The sequence below is a fragment of the Gastrolobium bilobum genome, unplaced genomic scaffold (genome assembly GCF_033153095.1).
Source record: "Gastrolobium bilobum isolate Gb01-03AN ecotype WA unplaced genomic scaffold, APGP_CSIRO_Gbil_v1 utg42558, whole genome shotgun sequence".
NCBI lineage: Eukaryota > Viridiplantae > Streptophyta > Magnoliopsida > Fabales > Fabaceae > Gastrolobium > Gastrolobium bilobum.
Window position 1 is genome coordinate 86125 of NW_026896757.1, and position 14684 is coordinate 100808.

At 33.8% G+C, this 14684-nt stretch overlaps 3 protein-coding genes across 3 annotated transcripts; all 3 read left to right on the forward strand.

The window, feature by feature from the left end:
- Positions 1-2060: 2060 nt before the first annotated feature.
- Positions 2061-6228, forward strand: LOC133301851 (F-box protein SKIP16). Its single transcript, XM_061501555.1, has 5 exons — positions 2061-2319; positions 3139-3837; positions 4242-4460; positions 5224-5330; positions 5980-6228. Exons 1-5 carry the CDS (start codon positions 2116-2118, stop codon positions 6056-6058), a joined length of 1308 nt encoding a protein of 435 aa, XP_061357539.1. The 5' UTR covers positions 2061-2115; the 3' UTR covers positions 6059-6228.
- Positions 6229-8186: 1958 nt separating this feature from the next.
- Positions 8187-11184, forward strand: LOC133301862 (probable transcription factor PosF21). Its single transcript, XM_061501570.1, has 4 exons — positions 8187-9024; positions 9848-9980; positions 10184-10268; positions 10545-11184. Exons 1-4 carry the CDS (start codon positions 8549-8551, stop codon positions 10841-10843), a joined length of 993 nt encoding a protein of 330 aa, XP_061357554.1. The 5' UTR covers positions 8187-8548; the 3' UTR covers positions 10844-11184.
- Positions 11185-13060: 1876 nt separating this feature from the next.
- On the forward strand, positions 13061-13960 carry LOC133301848 (protein ENHANCED DISEASE RESISTANCE 2-like). Its single transcript, XM_061501551.1, has one exon. It carries the CDS (start codon positions 13061-13063, stop codon positions 13958-13960), a length of 900 nt encoding a protein of 299 aa, XP_061357535.1.
- Positions 13961-14684: the final 724 nt, after the last annotated feature.

Genomic DNA, 14684 nt, shown 5'->3' on the forward strand with positions numbered 1-14684 from the left:
TTTTTTTTTTAAGCGTGGGACCCACACTTGATTTGTGTGTGCATGAAAGTGCTCTAGTCATGTCACTTGACAAAAAGCGAACCCATATATATATATATATATATATATATATATATATATATATATATATATGAGGCAGGATCCTTTGACACCGGTGTCAAAGAAAAAGTTTGACACCTCATCTGAGAACCGTTAGATTAAAAAAAATCAATGGTGTCACATGTTTACAAATCAGAATCGTTGATTTTTTTTAATCTAACGGTTCTCAGATGAGGTGTCAAACTTTTTGTTGACACCGGTGTCAAAGGATCCTGTCTCTCTCTCTCTCTCTCTCTCTCTCTCTATATATATATATATATATATATATATATATATATATATATAGTCATCATTTTACACCAGTGTAAGTTACACTTTTAATCTTATCCGTTGATCCCACTTATATCTAAATGCTCTAATATTTTAGTAATGTAAGTCATTGGATAGTGTAAGCCATTATATATCTCAAGTTGCTTGAGATATGTTTATCTCCGGTCAGCCTAAAACTACGTCGTTTTGTTTATTTATTTTCTTATATTTATTGATTCATCTTTGGATGGTTATGATTTTCTTTTTCTCTCTCTTTCTTTATCACCATTGATCCAATTTTATACGGTTATGATTTAGTAGCCAGAGATAAAGTTATCTCAAGCAACTTGAGAAACGATAAATCTCTCTCTATATATATATATGGTGTGTCTGTGTTTGTTACAATTTAGGGATTTAAGTTGTGAGTACTAGTGTTAAAACATAACATTTAACAGTTTTTTTTTAAAAAATTGAAAATTGCATGGCCAAAAATCGGTCAAATTGAAATGAATTTTATCGGGTTGTTACATAGCCGATCCGTTGAATGACTCAAAGTGATTATATCACCAACGCGGGTTTAATAACACTGCTAAAAGGTGGTGGGACGTTTTCATGACTTCCATTTTAGATAAAGAAAAAAAAAAAAGTATATGTGATCATGATACCAAGGTTATAACATGTTTGGCAGGCTCCTCCTTGGGAAATCTCTTATCAACATCTATCAAAATATTCCGGTGAAGTTTCTTTTCTGTATAATCTCCCATCTCAATTATACAATATCTTCATGGGTAATGTTTTTATTTTTGCTATAGATTTTTTTTTTGTCACACTTATATAAAAATAAATGTTTATTAATATTTTCTCTCACTTTTCTTTATAACGAGATCCATTCACTTTTATGACAAAAAATTTTTTTTACTATAAAATCACTAATATTTTTCTCTAACTATCAATTCACACAAATTTAACAGAAACAATTAAGTGTCTTTTTCTATATTTATCAAAAAGTTATGGAATTAGCATTCTTTTTAAAAAGTCAATTTTAATCAAAAGTTTAATATTTTTTTAGTTAATTGAATAATTTGAATAATACACGAGTAATGTAAAACATATTAAAAAGAAGGGTTTAATGTTTGAGATAAATTTATATCATTCACTCGTAAAACTTAAAAGTATATGGTGCTTATGTTTTTTCTTTTTTTCTATAGTAAATACCTTTTTTTCGGTCCTTAGCAAATTTTACGATGCTCGCTTTAGTCCCTAGCAAATAAAAATGCTATTCGAGGTCCTTAAGAAATTCAAAATGGATCCATTTAGTTGAAATCGTGGTCCCTCACAAATTCAAAAAAGATCCACATTAGTCCCTCAAAAGGACTAAAATTGGTTCACTTTGAATTTCTTAAGATCACGAATAACCTTTTTATTTGCTAGGGACTAAAACGAGCATTGTAAAATTTGATAAGTACAGAAAAAAAAAAAGGATATTTACTGTTTTTTCTATTCTCCTCATATGACACCCCATATTTCTAGGTGTGGATAAGAGATAAATCAATATAAGAAATTTTAAATCCTAAAAAGAAATTAAACCATAATTGCAACATTTTGCTAAAATCATATAAAATTCCTTTTTTTTTTTTTTTCTAAATAAAAAAAATAATAATAAATGTGAACCCGTTTATTTTATGTTGTTTTTATTTGACACTGCACTAGCAGGGCGATAATGTGATAGAGGCAACACTGGTTGTGGAGAGAGCGTGATTCTGAAAGATGGGGTTGGAATCAGTGGGAGATTTGGCGATTAACGAGATTCTGAAAAAGTTAGGACCCGAAGACATTGCCAGAGTTGGCCTTGTGAGCAAGAGGTTTAAGGTTTCGGTCTCTGATGACACTCTCTGGTTCAAAATCTGCTTCCATGATCTCGATTTGACTCAACCCGTGGATCATCTTGGAAACCCTCTCCCTTCTTTCAAGGTCACCCCATCACAACCCTTTTTCATTTTACCGAATTTTCCTCCTTTTTTTTTTTTTCCGGAAAAATAATTATATGAATAACGATGCTGCTATGCTATCAAAGTTGCTCTCTCTATTTCTGTTGGGTTTGGGTTCTTTCTCGGGTCAATTTAGATGTGTCACGTAGTAAAGTTTCCATCTTTGTTTTGTTCTGTATCTTTCAATTTCAACCACATGATGGGTCATGATAGTTGTCCCTTGTGTGCTTCAATTTCAACAACTTCACTACGTTGACTGGTTCCAAGTATCAAACAAGCTAAATCTATTGTCCTGCTGAAAAGTATACGTAGCTGTTGTACCTTATGTTATGTTGGATGTGTGGAATGAAACGGAAAGCGATGAGATGAAAGGGAATGGAATGAAATGAAATTACCATGCCATTGTTTGGAGTTTTTTTGGTGAGAAGGAGTAAAGTTTAAATTTTATTGTTTTGGGAGGGGAGTGGAATGATAAAGCATAAAACTTTATTAGTGGTTCCATCCTATACCCCCAAATTATAGGAGAAAAAATGAGAGTATTGGATGGAATTGACTCCATCATAGAGCCATTCCATTCCGTATATTTTATTTTATTCCCACCAAATGCTAGTGTACTTACTAGCATACTATCTTTGTGCTACTTATAAAACTAACTTCTGTCTCTCCAATATGCTGGTTGATGAGCTTGCTAAATTTATGGGTAATAGTGTGACATCTTTTTTTTTTTTTTTTTTTTTGCTGAAATGGAAACAATTATTAAGGATGCTAGAGTTAGACATCAGATTATCTTTTTGTTGTGCAGGAAGCTTATCAAACTTGGCGAGAAGCTTTTATTATGTATCCTTGGTCTCTTGTTAAGCGTGTTAAAAGGTGCTGGGACAGAATAAAGACCTGGCTGACCAATAATTTTCCAGAAGCTGAAGCCACACTTTGTAAAGGTGCATCAGAAACTGAGATTCAAGAGTTGGAGAATGCCTTAAAAGTGAAATTGCCTCTTCCTACAAGGATCCTTTATCGCTTTCATAATGGGCAAGAAATTTCGAAAGCAGATTCTTTGGGCTTAATTGGTGGCTACTCCTTCTACAGTCATTTGGTGAATGTTTTTCTATTACCTATAAATCAGGTGATCCGGGAAACTCAGAAAATTACACGTCGCGTAGGCTTTTTCAGAAGATCCAAGTATGTGCTTGTGGCCCATTCGTCCACTTACAGTGCAAAGTTGTTTTTCCTCAACTGTGCCAATGGTCAACTATATGTTGGAACCAGGAAGATTCTTACCGATGGAGAAATGATCCCTTGTGTGCCTCATGATCTGATTAGTTTACGTCATGACTTGAATAATGATCAGCAACAGGATGCCATGCTGCTGTGGTTAGAAGAACATGGTCGCCGTTTACAAAATGGCTTGATTAAACTTCATGAAGAAGGAAATGAAAGAAGCATTAATCTTTTCCCAGAAGAACCCCCTCTTTGTTCAACGGCTGTAACCAATGGCGTGAAGGTAGGAGATTGTAAACTACCCTTCATGCTTGCTCTATTATATCTGTGTCTTAGGGCATGATAAAGAGTACATCCATGATAATGGTTGATGCAGTTTGCTAAGTCATATTGGGATACATGGAATATATATTGTCACGTCATATAAACTTTGGCATGTCATATGCCTTCATGAGGTTTTGACATTTATGCCATATTGAAGTTCCTAAGATCTGCAGTTAATTATATTTTCTTTGATCTTTATGCATTGAGCAAGAGGAACAGTTGGTGACTTTTGCTCTTTGTGGTGCATGGGATATTCCAATTCACTTGCCTATTCTCATGATTACTGGGTACTTTTATAGGTATTACTTATTTATTGTGATTAATTTTCACATGGAAACTTATAAGTATTGCTCATTTCTCAAGGTTCGTGCTTCTGCGTTGGTTATCCCTGAGTTGGCTGATCTTCAAGATGACCTTGAAAAGTTCTATTTTGCTTATTCGATCCGCATGTCCCTTGAACCTAAAGGATGCATTGTCAATGGAATGTCCTTTACCTCTTGCCAGCTACATTGGAGGCACTGGATCATCTGTGCTAATGATACTGTAGTATCTGATGTCAATGGAGAAGCTGTTGTAGGACAGGTATTATTTTTTAGTGTATTTATTTTTTATATTGTACTGTCTATTTAATAAACTTGAATTTTAGTCTAATGAATGCTTGGCTGTTGGGCATGTAATCTTTTAAAATTGCAATTGCGTCAATTGTCTTGAGATGCTATATGAGATATTAGCTAAGTAGTGAGTAGGTCTTAAATGCCTGGATAATTGCTTTGTTGCCTCCACTTCTCTTGGATTTTACATATTTCAGGATCAAAATTCAGATGGAACATTCTAACTGATCCAGGTCTAGTTTCTTGGTATTAATCTAAATGTTTCACCCGGATTTTGATGTGTTAAATTTTACAACCAGAACTTTCTCTTCCAGCAGGCAGGGAATCAATTTTAGAATTTCCTGAAAATCACATAATGACACTCCACTATAGCCTTGCTTATGAGCTTATATTTCTTGCCCAATTCTTGTAAAACTCCGGAGCTTTGTTGTTTGGTGCATATATTGGTTGAGTTCATCCAAGTCATGCTGCTAGCTTAGTTGAGCCAGTGGCTTATAGCTTGGAAGAAGATAATCTTCCTCAAGTTCAATTTTTCAAACCAGATAAAAGCTGTACTGATTTAGTGTTTCAAATTTCCAAAAGTTGTGAAGGTTTATAAATTGTAGATTTTGAAGCAAGTTTAAGAACTTTCATTTTATTAGAAAATAAAAGAAAACTGTCTTGGTCTTTTTGAATCCTAGTAGTTGCAGTTGAATAAAGTGGTCAAACTATTGAGTTCTATGATGTCTTTGCAGTTCCCACTTTTGTGTCCAGGTGATAAAGAATTTGTTTATCAGAGTTGCACTCCTCTACCAACATCATCAGGTTCCGTTGAAGGTTCTTTTACATTTGTCCCTGGCAGGTAATGCATTTGTGTTCTTTTTATTATTATCGGTGACAAGTAATTTGATTATCTATGGTTAGTTAGGCAATATATGAATCTGTAAATTGGGTAGACAAATTTTCTATGACAAATACATACGAAACTTTTTCATTCCATTCTGATACATGAAAAAGACATGAACTTGTGGATTTGTGGCTGGTATGGGGATGCCTTTACTTTCAAGCATCAAAACTCATAACTGTAGAGCCATCAAAACGGGCCCGTGCGGCCAGGGCCAAAAAGCCCGCATATTAAACAACCCGCACGGGCCAAAAATTATATAATCCCACAGGTTAGGGCCAGCCAGCGGGCCAAAAATCAATTTAGAAAAAATCAATTATAAAATTCAGAAGCCAATGCAACATAAGTAATCTCATACAACTAACCCAGAAATAAACCAATGTGATACTTAACAGATTAGAGAGGATAAAAGCCACCTCAAACTACAAGTAATCATGGTAAATTTACTTTAGATTAATTACAATAAGTAATGCTAGTTTGCAGTAAAAAAAACTGTGGTTTCTTGAGTACCCTGACAATCCTATGAGTTCTGAATCACGCACTGCTCTGTAAGTTGAATTGTTATTGTCACAATGAGCTAATGTTTCTTATTTTTGTCTGGTTTCAGCTTGGCAACCCCAAGAGGAGACCCTTTCCTAGCTACAGTGGCTCGTTTCCCTCTACAGCTGCCAGACTATGTTTTCTGATTTTGATTCTGTCTGGTATTTAAGTATCTCTGGGATAATGTTTGGGTACATTATTTTACTTTCGTGTTAGTTGCTTGGTTGTTGTGACAGGTTTTTAAGTTGGTTGTGCACAATTTCCGTGTATATTTTTCTATCAACCTATAGTAATATCGGATTTCTCGCTTTCTTGATTTGTGCCTCAACTTTCAATCCTTCATTCTTGTACAAATTTATATGCAACTGAATGATACATATTTAATATTTTCATTTATACCGTTATGGGAACGTGAATATGTGATATGGTGGTGTTTTGAAATGTAATATTTACAATGTTAACGAATGTTATTAAACTCGATTCAGTGTTTCACCCTGGCGGGGTGCTGAGTTTTTGGATAATTGGTTCAACCGTTGGGTCATTGGTCAAAGTAGTTGACCCAAATAAGTACACTATATTTTCTAGTTAAAAATTCAGTGTAGAATTTACAACAAAGCTCTTTCACATTAGTTTTTATAAGAAAGTTGCTAAATTTATTATGTATTTTACACATCAAATTTTACAAATTGTGTAAAATTAGGGAAGTTGTATATCAATTTCGATTCAAAACAAAGTAATTCTGATATAGACAATTTTTACAGTATGATTATCTTGACTACACAAATTCACACGTGGGAATTTAGAGTTTTTGAAATGAATATTTTAATAATATTTTAATAAAAACCCACACTTGGATTTTCTATGATTCAAGATAAGACACACTAAACAAATATTTCACTAAGGACTTCATTTTTAAAATGAATTTTGGAGTTTTTTTTTTACCTAAATACAAAGATAAAAAAAATACCATAGAAAAAACCATAAACACACTTACTTCTCGGTGTTGAAGTGATGCTTGTAAATAGTGCAAAGAAAGTGATAACGCTAAAATAAGGATGACACTAAAGAGACATTGTCGTGGTTGGAAATGTGGCAAGGTGGGATGACACTAAAGAGACATTGTCGTGGTTGGAAAGGTGGCAAGGTAGAGAGGCTCGAGCTCAAAGTTAATGACCCTGTGGAATAAAGATAAAATGAGAATTAGCTATTGAGAAGGGAAATGTTGGAACAAGTAGTGGAATTGATGATTGCTAATAAGAGTTTCGTTCGCGAGGAGTTTTGATTTTTTAAAATTTTGTTAACAAAATAATATTATTATTTAAAAAAAAAAGCATGACCCATCAATTTTTTTTTATCTGATCGAGTAATTGATTTTGATAAAACTCGGCCGGTTCCAATACATGACTGATTAATTGATTGGATCAAATCGGTTAGAGTACCAATTTATTGAATTTTGAGTCGACCTAACAAGTTTTAGCCGGGTTTGATAATATTGATGTTAACGTAAAAGAAACAAGAATTATGACTATATACTCTTTCATGTTCCCCTTTTGATATAATAATTATTCATTGAGTAAATTTTTTTGGAAAGTTATTTCTTAAAGTTCATATAAAATTCCATTCTTAATAAAAAAAGTGTTAGGCACGTGCTTTTGATCTCAAAGTGGAAGTATTATTCTCGATAAATCACACAAATCAGCGTTGCAAAAGGTTTTCTTTTCTTTTCGTGCTCACATCCTGCGTAATTCAAGTACTCAACAGATATATGCTTTCAAAAGTGCACCCTCATATCAATTATATTTAAGGAAAAAATTATTCTTATGTTACATGTGATAATTTTCTCTCTTACACACTCTTTGATAACTGTGTTATCTTTTTCTTTTTTAATTTTTTTATTTTTCAGGTGGTGGAGCCCATAAATTTGTCTCTATAACATGAGATAACTTATCTTCTTTAAAATGTGATTAATAAAACTTTATATTTAATAGGTAAATTAATATAATAAACAATAACGGCCATACGGCCATTTGGGGTTTTGGACAATAAAATTTCCTCTACTTAGCAATATGCTGATGATAATATAAATAATTATTTAGAGTGATTATTTAATTTAAATTTAAATGAATATTTAAAAATAGGGTTCTTATCATTAAGAAGTATTTAATGAGTAAATTTTAAATTACTTAAACACATAATATTAAATGTTTAATTGTATTTAATACATGCTTATGTGGTCTTTGGTCTCTCTCTCTCTCTCTCCTCTGTGTGTGTGTGTTTGGTTTGACCGTTGAATTCAGTGTTACACATGACATGTGATGTGATGTGGTGTGAGAAGCCAAAGCTGTAGTTTCGATTCTCTTAACCTTTTTCCAAACGTTCTGGATCTTCCATGTCTGATCTAATCTAACTCAACATTCTTCCACACTCAAAGGTACATGTTTTAGTTTTAGTTTCCATCACTCTTCTCTATTCTAATTCCCCATGTTTAATTAACTATATGATAATTAACCTATGCTTTATATTCAACATAAGCAGATTCAATTGAAGTTTATTTTTTGTTTCTAGGTCTACAATTCCATGTTTTTTTCATTTAATAAATTTATACTAACTAGGTTTGTGGAGTGATTGAGGTGATAATGGATAAGAACAAATCCACTGGTCTTCCACCTCCATGTGGCCGTTACTCAACAACAGCAAATGTGAAATCAGAGCCATCACCAACATCATCATCATCAGACTCAGCTACCTTTAGCCATGATATTAACACAATGAGTGATAATCCTCCAAGAAACAGAGGGCATAGGCGTGCTCATTCTGAGATTCTGACCCTACCTGATGATATTAGCTTTGATAGTGATATTGGCATAGTTGGAGCTGATGACAATGATGAAGATTTACTTTCCATGTACCTTGATATGGATAAATTCAATTCTGAAGACAACAACATTGTTGATCAAAGTCATGGTTTTAGGCACAAACATAGCCAGTCCATGGATGGATCATCAACCACAATCAATCCTGACATGTTACTATCCGTTCCTGATTCTAAAAAAGCAATGTCTGCTGCTAAGCTTGCAGAGCTTGCCTTAATTGATCCCAAGCGTGCTAAAAGGTATCTTTTTCTTTTCTTATAATTAATGCAAGGTTGTTCTGTTGGTTATTAGTTAAAGGGAAAAATGTTTGTAGATGAGTTATCTGCATTTATTCTCAAAACGACATCGTTTTGGTATTGAAATCTTAAAAAATTATAAATATAAAGACTATTATAACCCTAAAATAAATTAAAATTACAAAAACATCATGATTTCCGCCCAAAACGACATCGAATTGGGTTTACTGCAGATAACTTATCTGCAGTAACTGCAGAAAAAGTGAACCCTTAGTTAAAATCAACTTATTATCTGCAGAAAAAGCGAACCCTTAGTTAAAATCAACTTAATACCTATGGTTTTGTTTGCTTCATATTAATCTTGCTCGGCAATTACATTACTCTATCAAATATCAACATTGTGGTTGACATTGTTGAATTTAGTTGCATCTTATCTGTTAGCAATAACAATGTATTGGGCTGTACAGTAATATAGTGTTGGAAGTTCTGTTCCCAGTTCCCCATTTTCTCCCTTTTCGCTCTTATGCTCACCTTTCCTGGGGTTGTTGAAGTATATTGTGGAATAAATTTCTTATATGGAATGCCGTCCTTAGCAGAAACCATCTTTTCACCTTTCTATTGTAGTCAATTAACATTCCAACTTGTATAGTTGGACATGCTTGACCTTTTTTGGTCTCACCTACACTTTAAAATTGGAGGGTGTATTGCCTATCTGTCATTCTTTCTTGTTTTAAAAAAAGTTTCCACCATTCTTTTATCAGAAAATGAAAAAAAACAATTACAGTTTCCACCATGATGACTAATACTGCTTAGTTGTGTGTAATAGGGTATGGGCAAACAGACAGTCTGCTGCAAGATCAAAAGAAAGGAAGATGCGTTACATTTCCGAGCTTGAAATGAAGGTGCAGACATTGCAAACTGAAGCAACATCCTTGTCTGCACAATTAACTATCTTGCAGGTATTGCTTTAACGCATCATCTGCATCTTAAGCTGTATAGTTTTCTATTCTATTCTACTTCGGTTAACTTGTGACTGGTGTTTAGATGTGTTTGACCTTCTGTCCTCTTAGTGGTGTACTATTGTCACTCTGTCACCTTCTGATTGAAATGCTGATAGTAGGGATTATATTATAATCAAAGCGTTTTGGTCTCTTATGAGCAGAGGGATACAAACGGACTGAATGCTGAGAACAGTGAGATGAAGTTGCGATTGCAAACCATGGAGCAACAAGTTCACTTGCAAGATGGTAAGTTCATACTGTTATAAACCATGGTATCTTATGTTTGTTTGATTAACTTATATATAGTAACTTGCTTTCACCTTACATTTAAGGTTTATGCATATCTTTTATGACATTAGTATGAACTGCCCTTGGAATTAATAATTTGTCTTAGATAAAGACACATGTCTAGTGTAAAGCTGGCTGCAAAATCCATGAAATTTAAATTTGCATGTGCGTGGAGAGTTCATCCTGGTCTTAGTAGCTCTGTCATAAGAATTAATTCATTGTTTTGACTTGTAGCATTGAACGATGCATTGAAAGAGGAAATTCAGCATTGGAAAGTACTGACTGGGCAAGCTATGCCGAATGGAGGACCTATGAACTTTTCTTCATTTGGAGGGGGGCAACAATTCTATTCCAACAATCAGGCGATGCACACTCTTTTAGCTTCACAACAGTTTCAACAACTTCAAATTCATTCCCAGAAGCCGCAACATCAACTTCAGCAGCAACAGCAGCATCAGCTTCAGCAACAGCAGCATCAGCTTCAGCAACAGCAACAACAGTTTCAGCAGCATCAACCGCAGCAGGAACAGTAGTATCAAAAAAATGGGGAACTTGAAAAGGAGAGGGACCCATAAATAGCTTCATCAGATGCAAATCCTTCAGCGGCCGATTATTTTAGAGACTTCACATTGTCTTTATCTTCTCCAATACCTTTAATTACCCTTTGTCTTGTGTCTAGAGTTTGTTAAGGTCAGAGTCATATATTTCTTATTCATGAACAGTTCAAATGGTCCTTGTTAGAGATTGAGAATTATGTATTGTTCCTTGGCTTTGTAAAATTCTTCTGTACCTTTGGTTATAGATCTGTGAGGCGGATTTATGTTTGTTAAGTCTGCCTTCAATTGTTCTGTATTCCTATAAACTAGAATTTCCCCACAAACACTCAAATGTAGTGTTCCTCCCTCCATTTGTCACTACGAAGTGTTCTACTCAATGTGGGAACATGGCTTTACAAGATAGTTGCATCTTAGAGTGGAAGATTATTGGGGACATATTAAATCTAAGTACCACTATTGCAATACTTGGAGCTTGAACCTTTCAAATCTTACATTGACTAGAGAAAAAAATTAACTTATAACAAACAACAAAATTGAATAAATAAGAATATAAAATACGCAATCAACACTAGCTCACTTGGAGTATGAGAGCTGAACAGGTGGGAGTGAGAGCATGATTTCGATCCTCTTCAGTATCATCTTTGGAAGGGGTTTAAAGTCTTAATCTTAGAACCTTTTCGAATAGAATTACTTCAAGTGGAAAATACGTGATTTATCCAAAATGAAAAATACCCAATCAGCTTTCAATGATCTTATGATCATGCTATGTTTGGATGGGACTTGATACATAATTATAATCAATTTTTTTTATTTTTTTTTGTAAATAATTATAATCAATTTTTAAGAGTGAAGGCTATCGTGATTTTACAATATTGTTTAACATGAACCTTAAAACTTAAAAAAAGGTTTTATTTTCTTAAGAGTATCGAAAACAAGCAGAATCAATGATTTTACAATATTGTTTAAATGCTTTCTCCGTTGTCCTTCGGAACCAACAAGGTAATTTTCCAAAAATTAAAAATAGAAAGAAAACAAAAAAAATAAAGAAAAGAACCTTTGGCAAATAATAATAATAATAATAATAATAATAATAATAATAAAGAGAAGAACCTTTGGCAAAAATTAAGGGGAAAAAATAAAAGGAAAGCCTTTTGTTTTGAGGTCTTCCTAATCCTGAAGCAAGCTTGTGTTCTAGATTTGCATAAAAAAAACCCTAATTTCAGATCTCAAATGTAATATAATTAGTACATGCAGAGGCTCATCGTAGTTCAAATACGTATACGGGTATGTCTATCTATCTAAATACGTGACATACTACGTAGTACGTACATATACGTAGTTCATATACGTATCCCTTCCCTGCATGATCACGCATATGGTGTTTCGCTTTGCAGAATGATCCATAAAAGTCTTGGCATTTATCTGCATTGGTTTCGCTTTTTTGATAAATCAGCCAATTATTATCTCTTAACGATTTGGTATATAGGATAATTCATTGCTAAAAATTGCCATATTTTGTTAAAACATTTCTGGGGTTGTTGCTGAAGCAGATGAAGTTCTAAATGTGGGTTCTTCAGGGGAGGGGGTTAGGAGATTGCACTGCACATGTTTACTCTACTTTCTTCCATAAGGGTCTAAATGATTTCTAAGTTTTGAATTGATTTCATCATCATAAAATAGCTCAATTTCAATTGTTATTATCATTTGGATGACAATGGAATCAATGTGATAATAGCTTCCTTATTTATGCATAGGAAATAGGCTCCGTTTTGCATTGAAGTTGACGAGTAAATTTCCCAAAAAGCTGTTTCTCTGTATAGAAATTTAAGGGGTGGTTACAGTTCAAGTTATTCCATGCAAAAATTTGTAGGTAAGGCATGATCATGAACAGTATCTGATTAGGTAAATTGAAAGCCTCCCAGGAGTTCTGTCATATCTATCCATTGGTACTGAAACTTTTTAAGTGACATACGTTTCTGTTTCTAGTTCATCTGCCAATTTTGGAATGTATTTTTCTTTCCTCTTTACTTGCATTTGGTGAGTCTTGTACAGTTTTAGATGACTGCTTGACACATGCATGTATCATATTTTTTTTTATTTTAATAATTGTGTTTGCAATCATTAGTGTTACCAATTTACTTTCGTTATTATAACCTTAATTATATTGTATATTGCTTGGAAACAGTACACATTATGGCCGGCCATGGTGATCAAAAGGAATCTGAATGGATAGATAGAATAAGATCTGAAGGAGCCATTCCACTTCTTGATCCACATAACTGTTCAAATGGTTGGGCTACACCTCCTGGAGCATCATTCATGGTTAGAGGTCCTGAGTATTTTATGACAAAGGTTAAGATTCCTGCTGGTGATTATCTGCTCAAGCCTCTTGGATTTGATTGGATTACAAGTTCAGTGAAAATTAGTGAGATATTGAACCATCCAAATGGTCGAGTCAGGAAGGTCATTGAAAATGAGTTTCCAGCAGGTGATAAGCCTTTTGTGTGGGCATTCAATCTTCAACTCCCAACCAAGGATAACTACAGTGCTGTGGCATATTTTACAACCAAAGAGCCTATTGTTGCGGGGTCGCTAATGGACAAGTTCTTGAAAGGTGATGATGCTTTTAGAAACTCAAAGCTTAAGATGATTGCCAACATTGTCAATGGTCCTTGGATTGTGAGAAAAGCTGTTGGGGAGCAAGCGATATGCATCATTGGGCGTTCCCTTTCCTGTAAATTCTGTGTGGCAGAGAATTTCATAGAAGTAGATATTGATATTGGATCTTCCATGGTTGCAAGTGCAATAGTTCATTTGGCATTTGGTTATATAACAACTTTGACTGTTGATTTGGCCTTTCTTATTGAGAGCCAAACTGAATCAGAGCTTCCAGAGAAACTCTTAGGTGCATTCAGATTTTCTAACCTTGATCCTGCTTCAGCTAGACAAATTGAGCCATCATATGTTTTGGGCACTGGTAGGTTACAAACACAAAGATCTTTACCGACAAGATTGTGGAAGTCAATAGGGCAGATTCTTTCAGGTTCTCAAGAAGATGGCTCTGCTTCTGGCTCACAAAATGCTAACCACTGACTTCAAGAAATGGTGAGCATTTGGAATTGTGGTCATCTTTAAATATTATGACAGATGCTTTAGAAGTTAAGTTCACCCTCAAAATATTCTCTTTAGATTTAGAAACTTATGCTTCTCAGTTGCCATAAACCTTATTTTTCCCTTTACTTTGTTCAGTATCTACGAGAGCATCCTTATTAGTTTGTTTGTATTTTAGTAAATATTATGATATTTCATTGTAGGCTTGTAGCACAAAAACGGATACCATTCTGTTTTGTCACTAACTTATCTTGATTACAGCATCTTATTATTCTTTCTGTTCTTATTACAGCATCAAAAGAGCATGAGCATAATCAGTTGTAGTGTCTGTTAGGAATTAGTTGTTCCCTAACTATATTTTGCTAAATGTTTTAATCATTTTGTATTTTCTGTACTGTGGTATTGTCTACAGATATGCCCAAGGAATTGAAGGGAAAGGAAGTTCCATTTCTGGTGGGGTTTTTTTTTTTTTTTTTTTAATGGTAGAGTTCAGAGCATCCGTCGCAAGACTTAATTTCTGCCTTTGGTTATGGAATTGTTTATGGCTACAGAAAATTAGAATGGCCTCAAATTTTGTTTTTAAAGCTGGTTATTATGTATATCTTTCTTAGTAATTTATTTTTGTAGTTTTTATGTATTTATTGTCGACAAATTATTTATGCAATTTTTTTTAGTGTTTTAGTATATTATTTTGTTATCATGGGTG

What these genes read in the sequence shown, in the direction of transcription:
- LOC133301851 (XM_061501555.1), top strand. Translation starts at nt 2,116, where the DNA reads ATGGGGTTGGAATCAGTGGGAGATTTGGCGATTAACGAGATTCTGAAA. An exon ending in ACCCTCTCCCTTCTTTCAAG is followed by an intron (nt 2,320 to 3,138) that starts GTCACCCCATCA and finishes TTTGTTGTGCAG; the next exon opens with GAAGCTTATCAAACTTGGCG. An exon ending in CTGTAACCAATGGCGTGAAG is followed by an intron (nt 3,838 to 4,241) that starts GTAGGAGATTGT and finishes TCATTTCTCAAG; the next exon opens with GTTCGTGCTTCTGCGTTGGT.
- LOC133301862 (XM_061501570.1), top strand. Translation starts at nt 8,549, where the DNA reads ATGGATAAGAACAAATCCACTGGTCTTCCACCTCCATGTGGCCGTTAC. An exon ending in GATCCCAAGCGTGCTAAAAG is followed by an intron (nt 9,025 to 9,847) that starts GTATCTTTTTCT and finishes TGTGTGTAATAG; the next exon opens with GGTATGGGCAAACAGACAGT. An exon ending in ACAAGTTCACTTGCAAGATG is followed by an intron (nt 10,269 to 10,544) that starts GTAAGTTCATAC and finishes TTTGACTTGTAG; the next exon opens with CATTGAACGATGCATTGAAA.
- LOC133301848 (XM_061501551.1), top strand. Translation starts at nt 13,061, where the DNA reads ATGGCCGGCCATGGTGATCAAAAGGAATCTGAATGGATAGATAGAATA.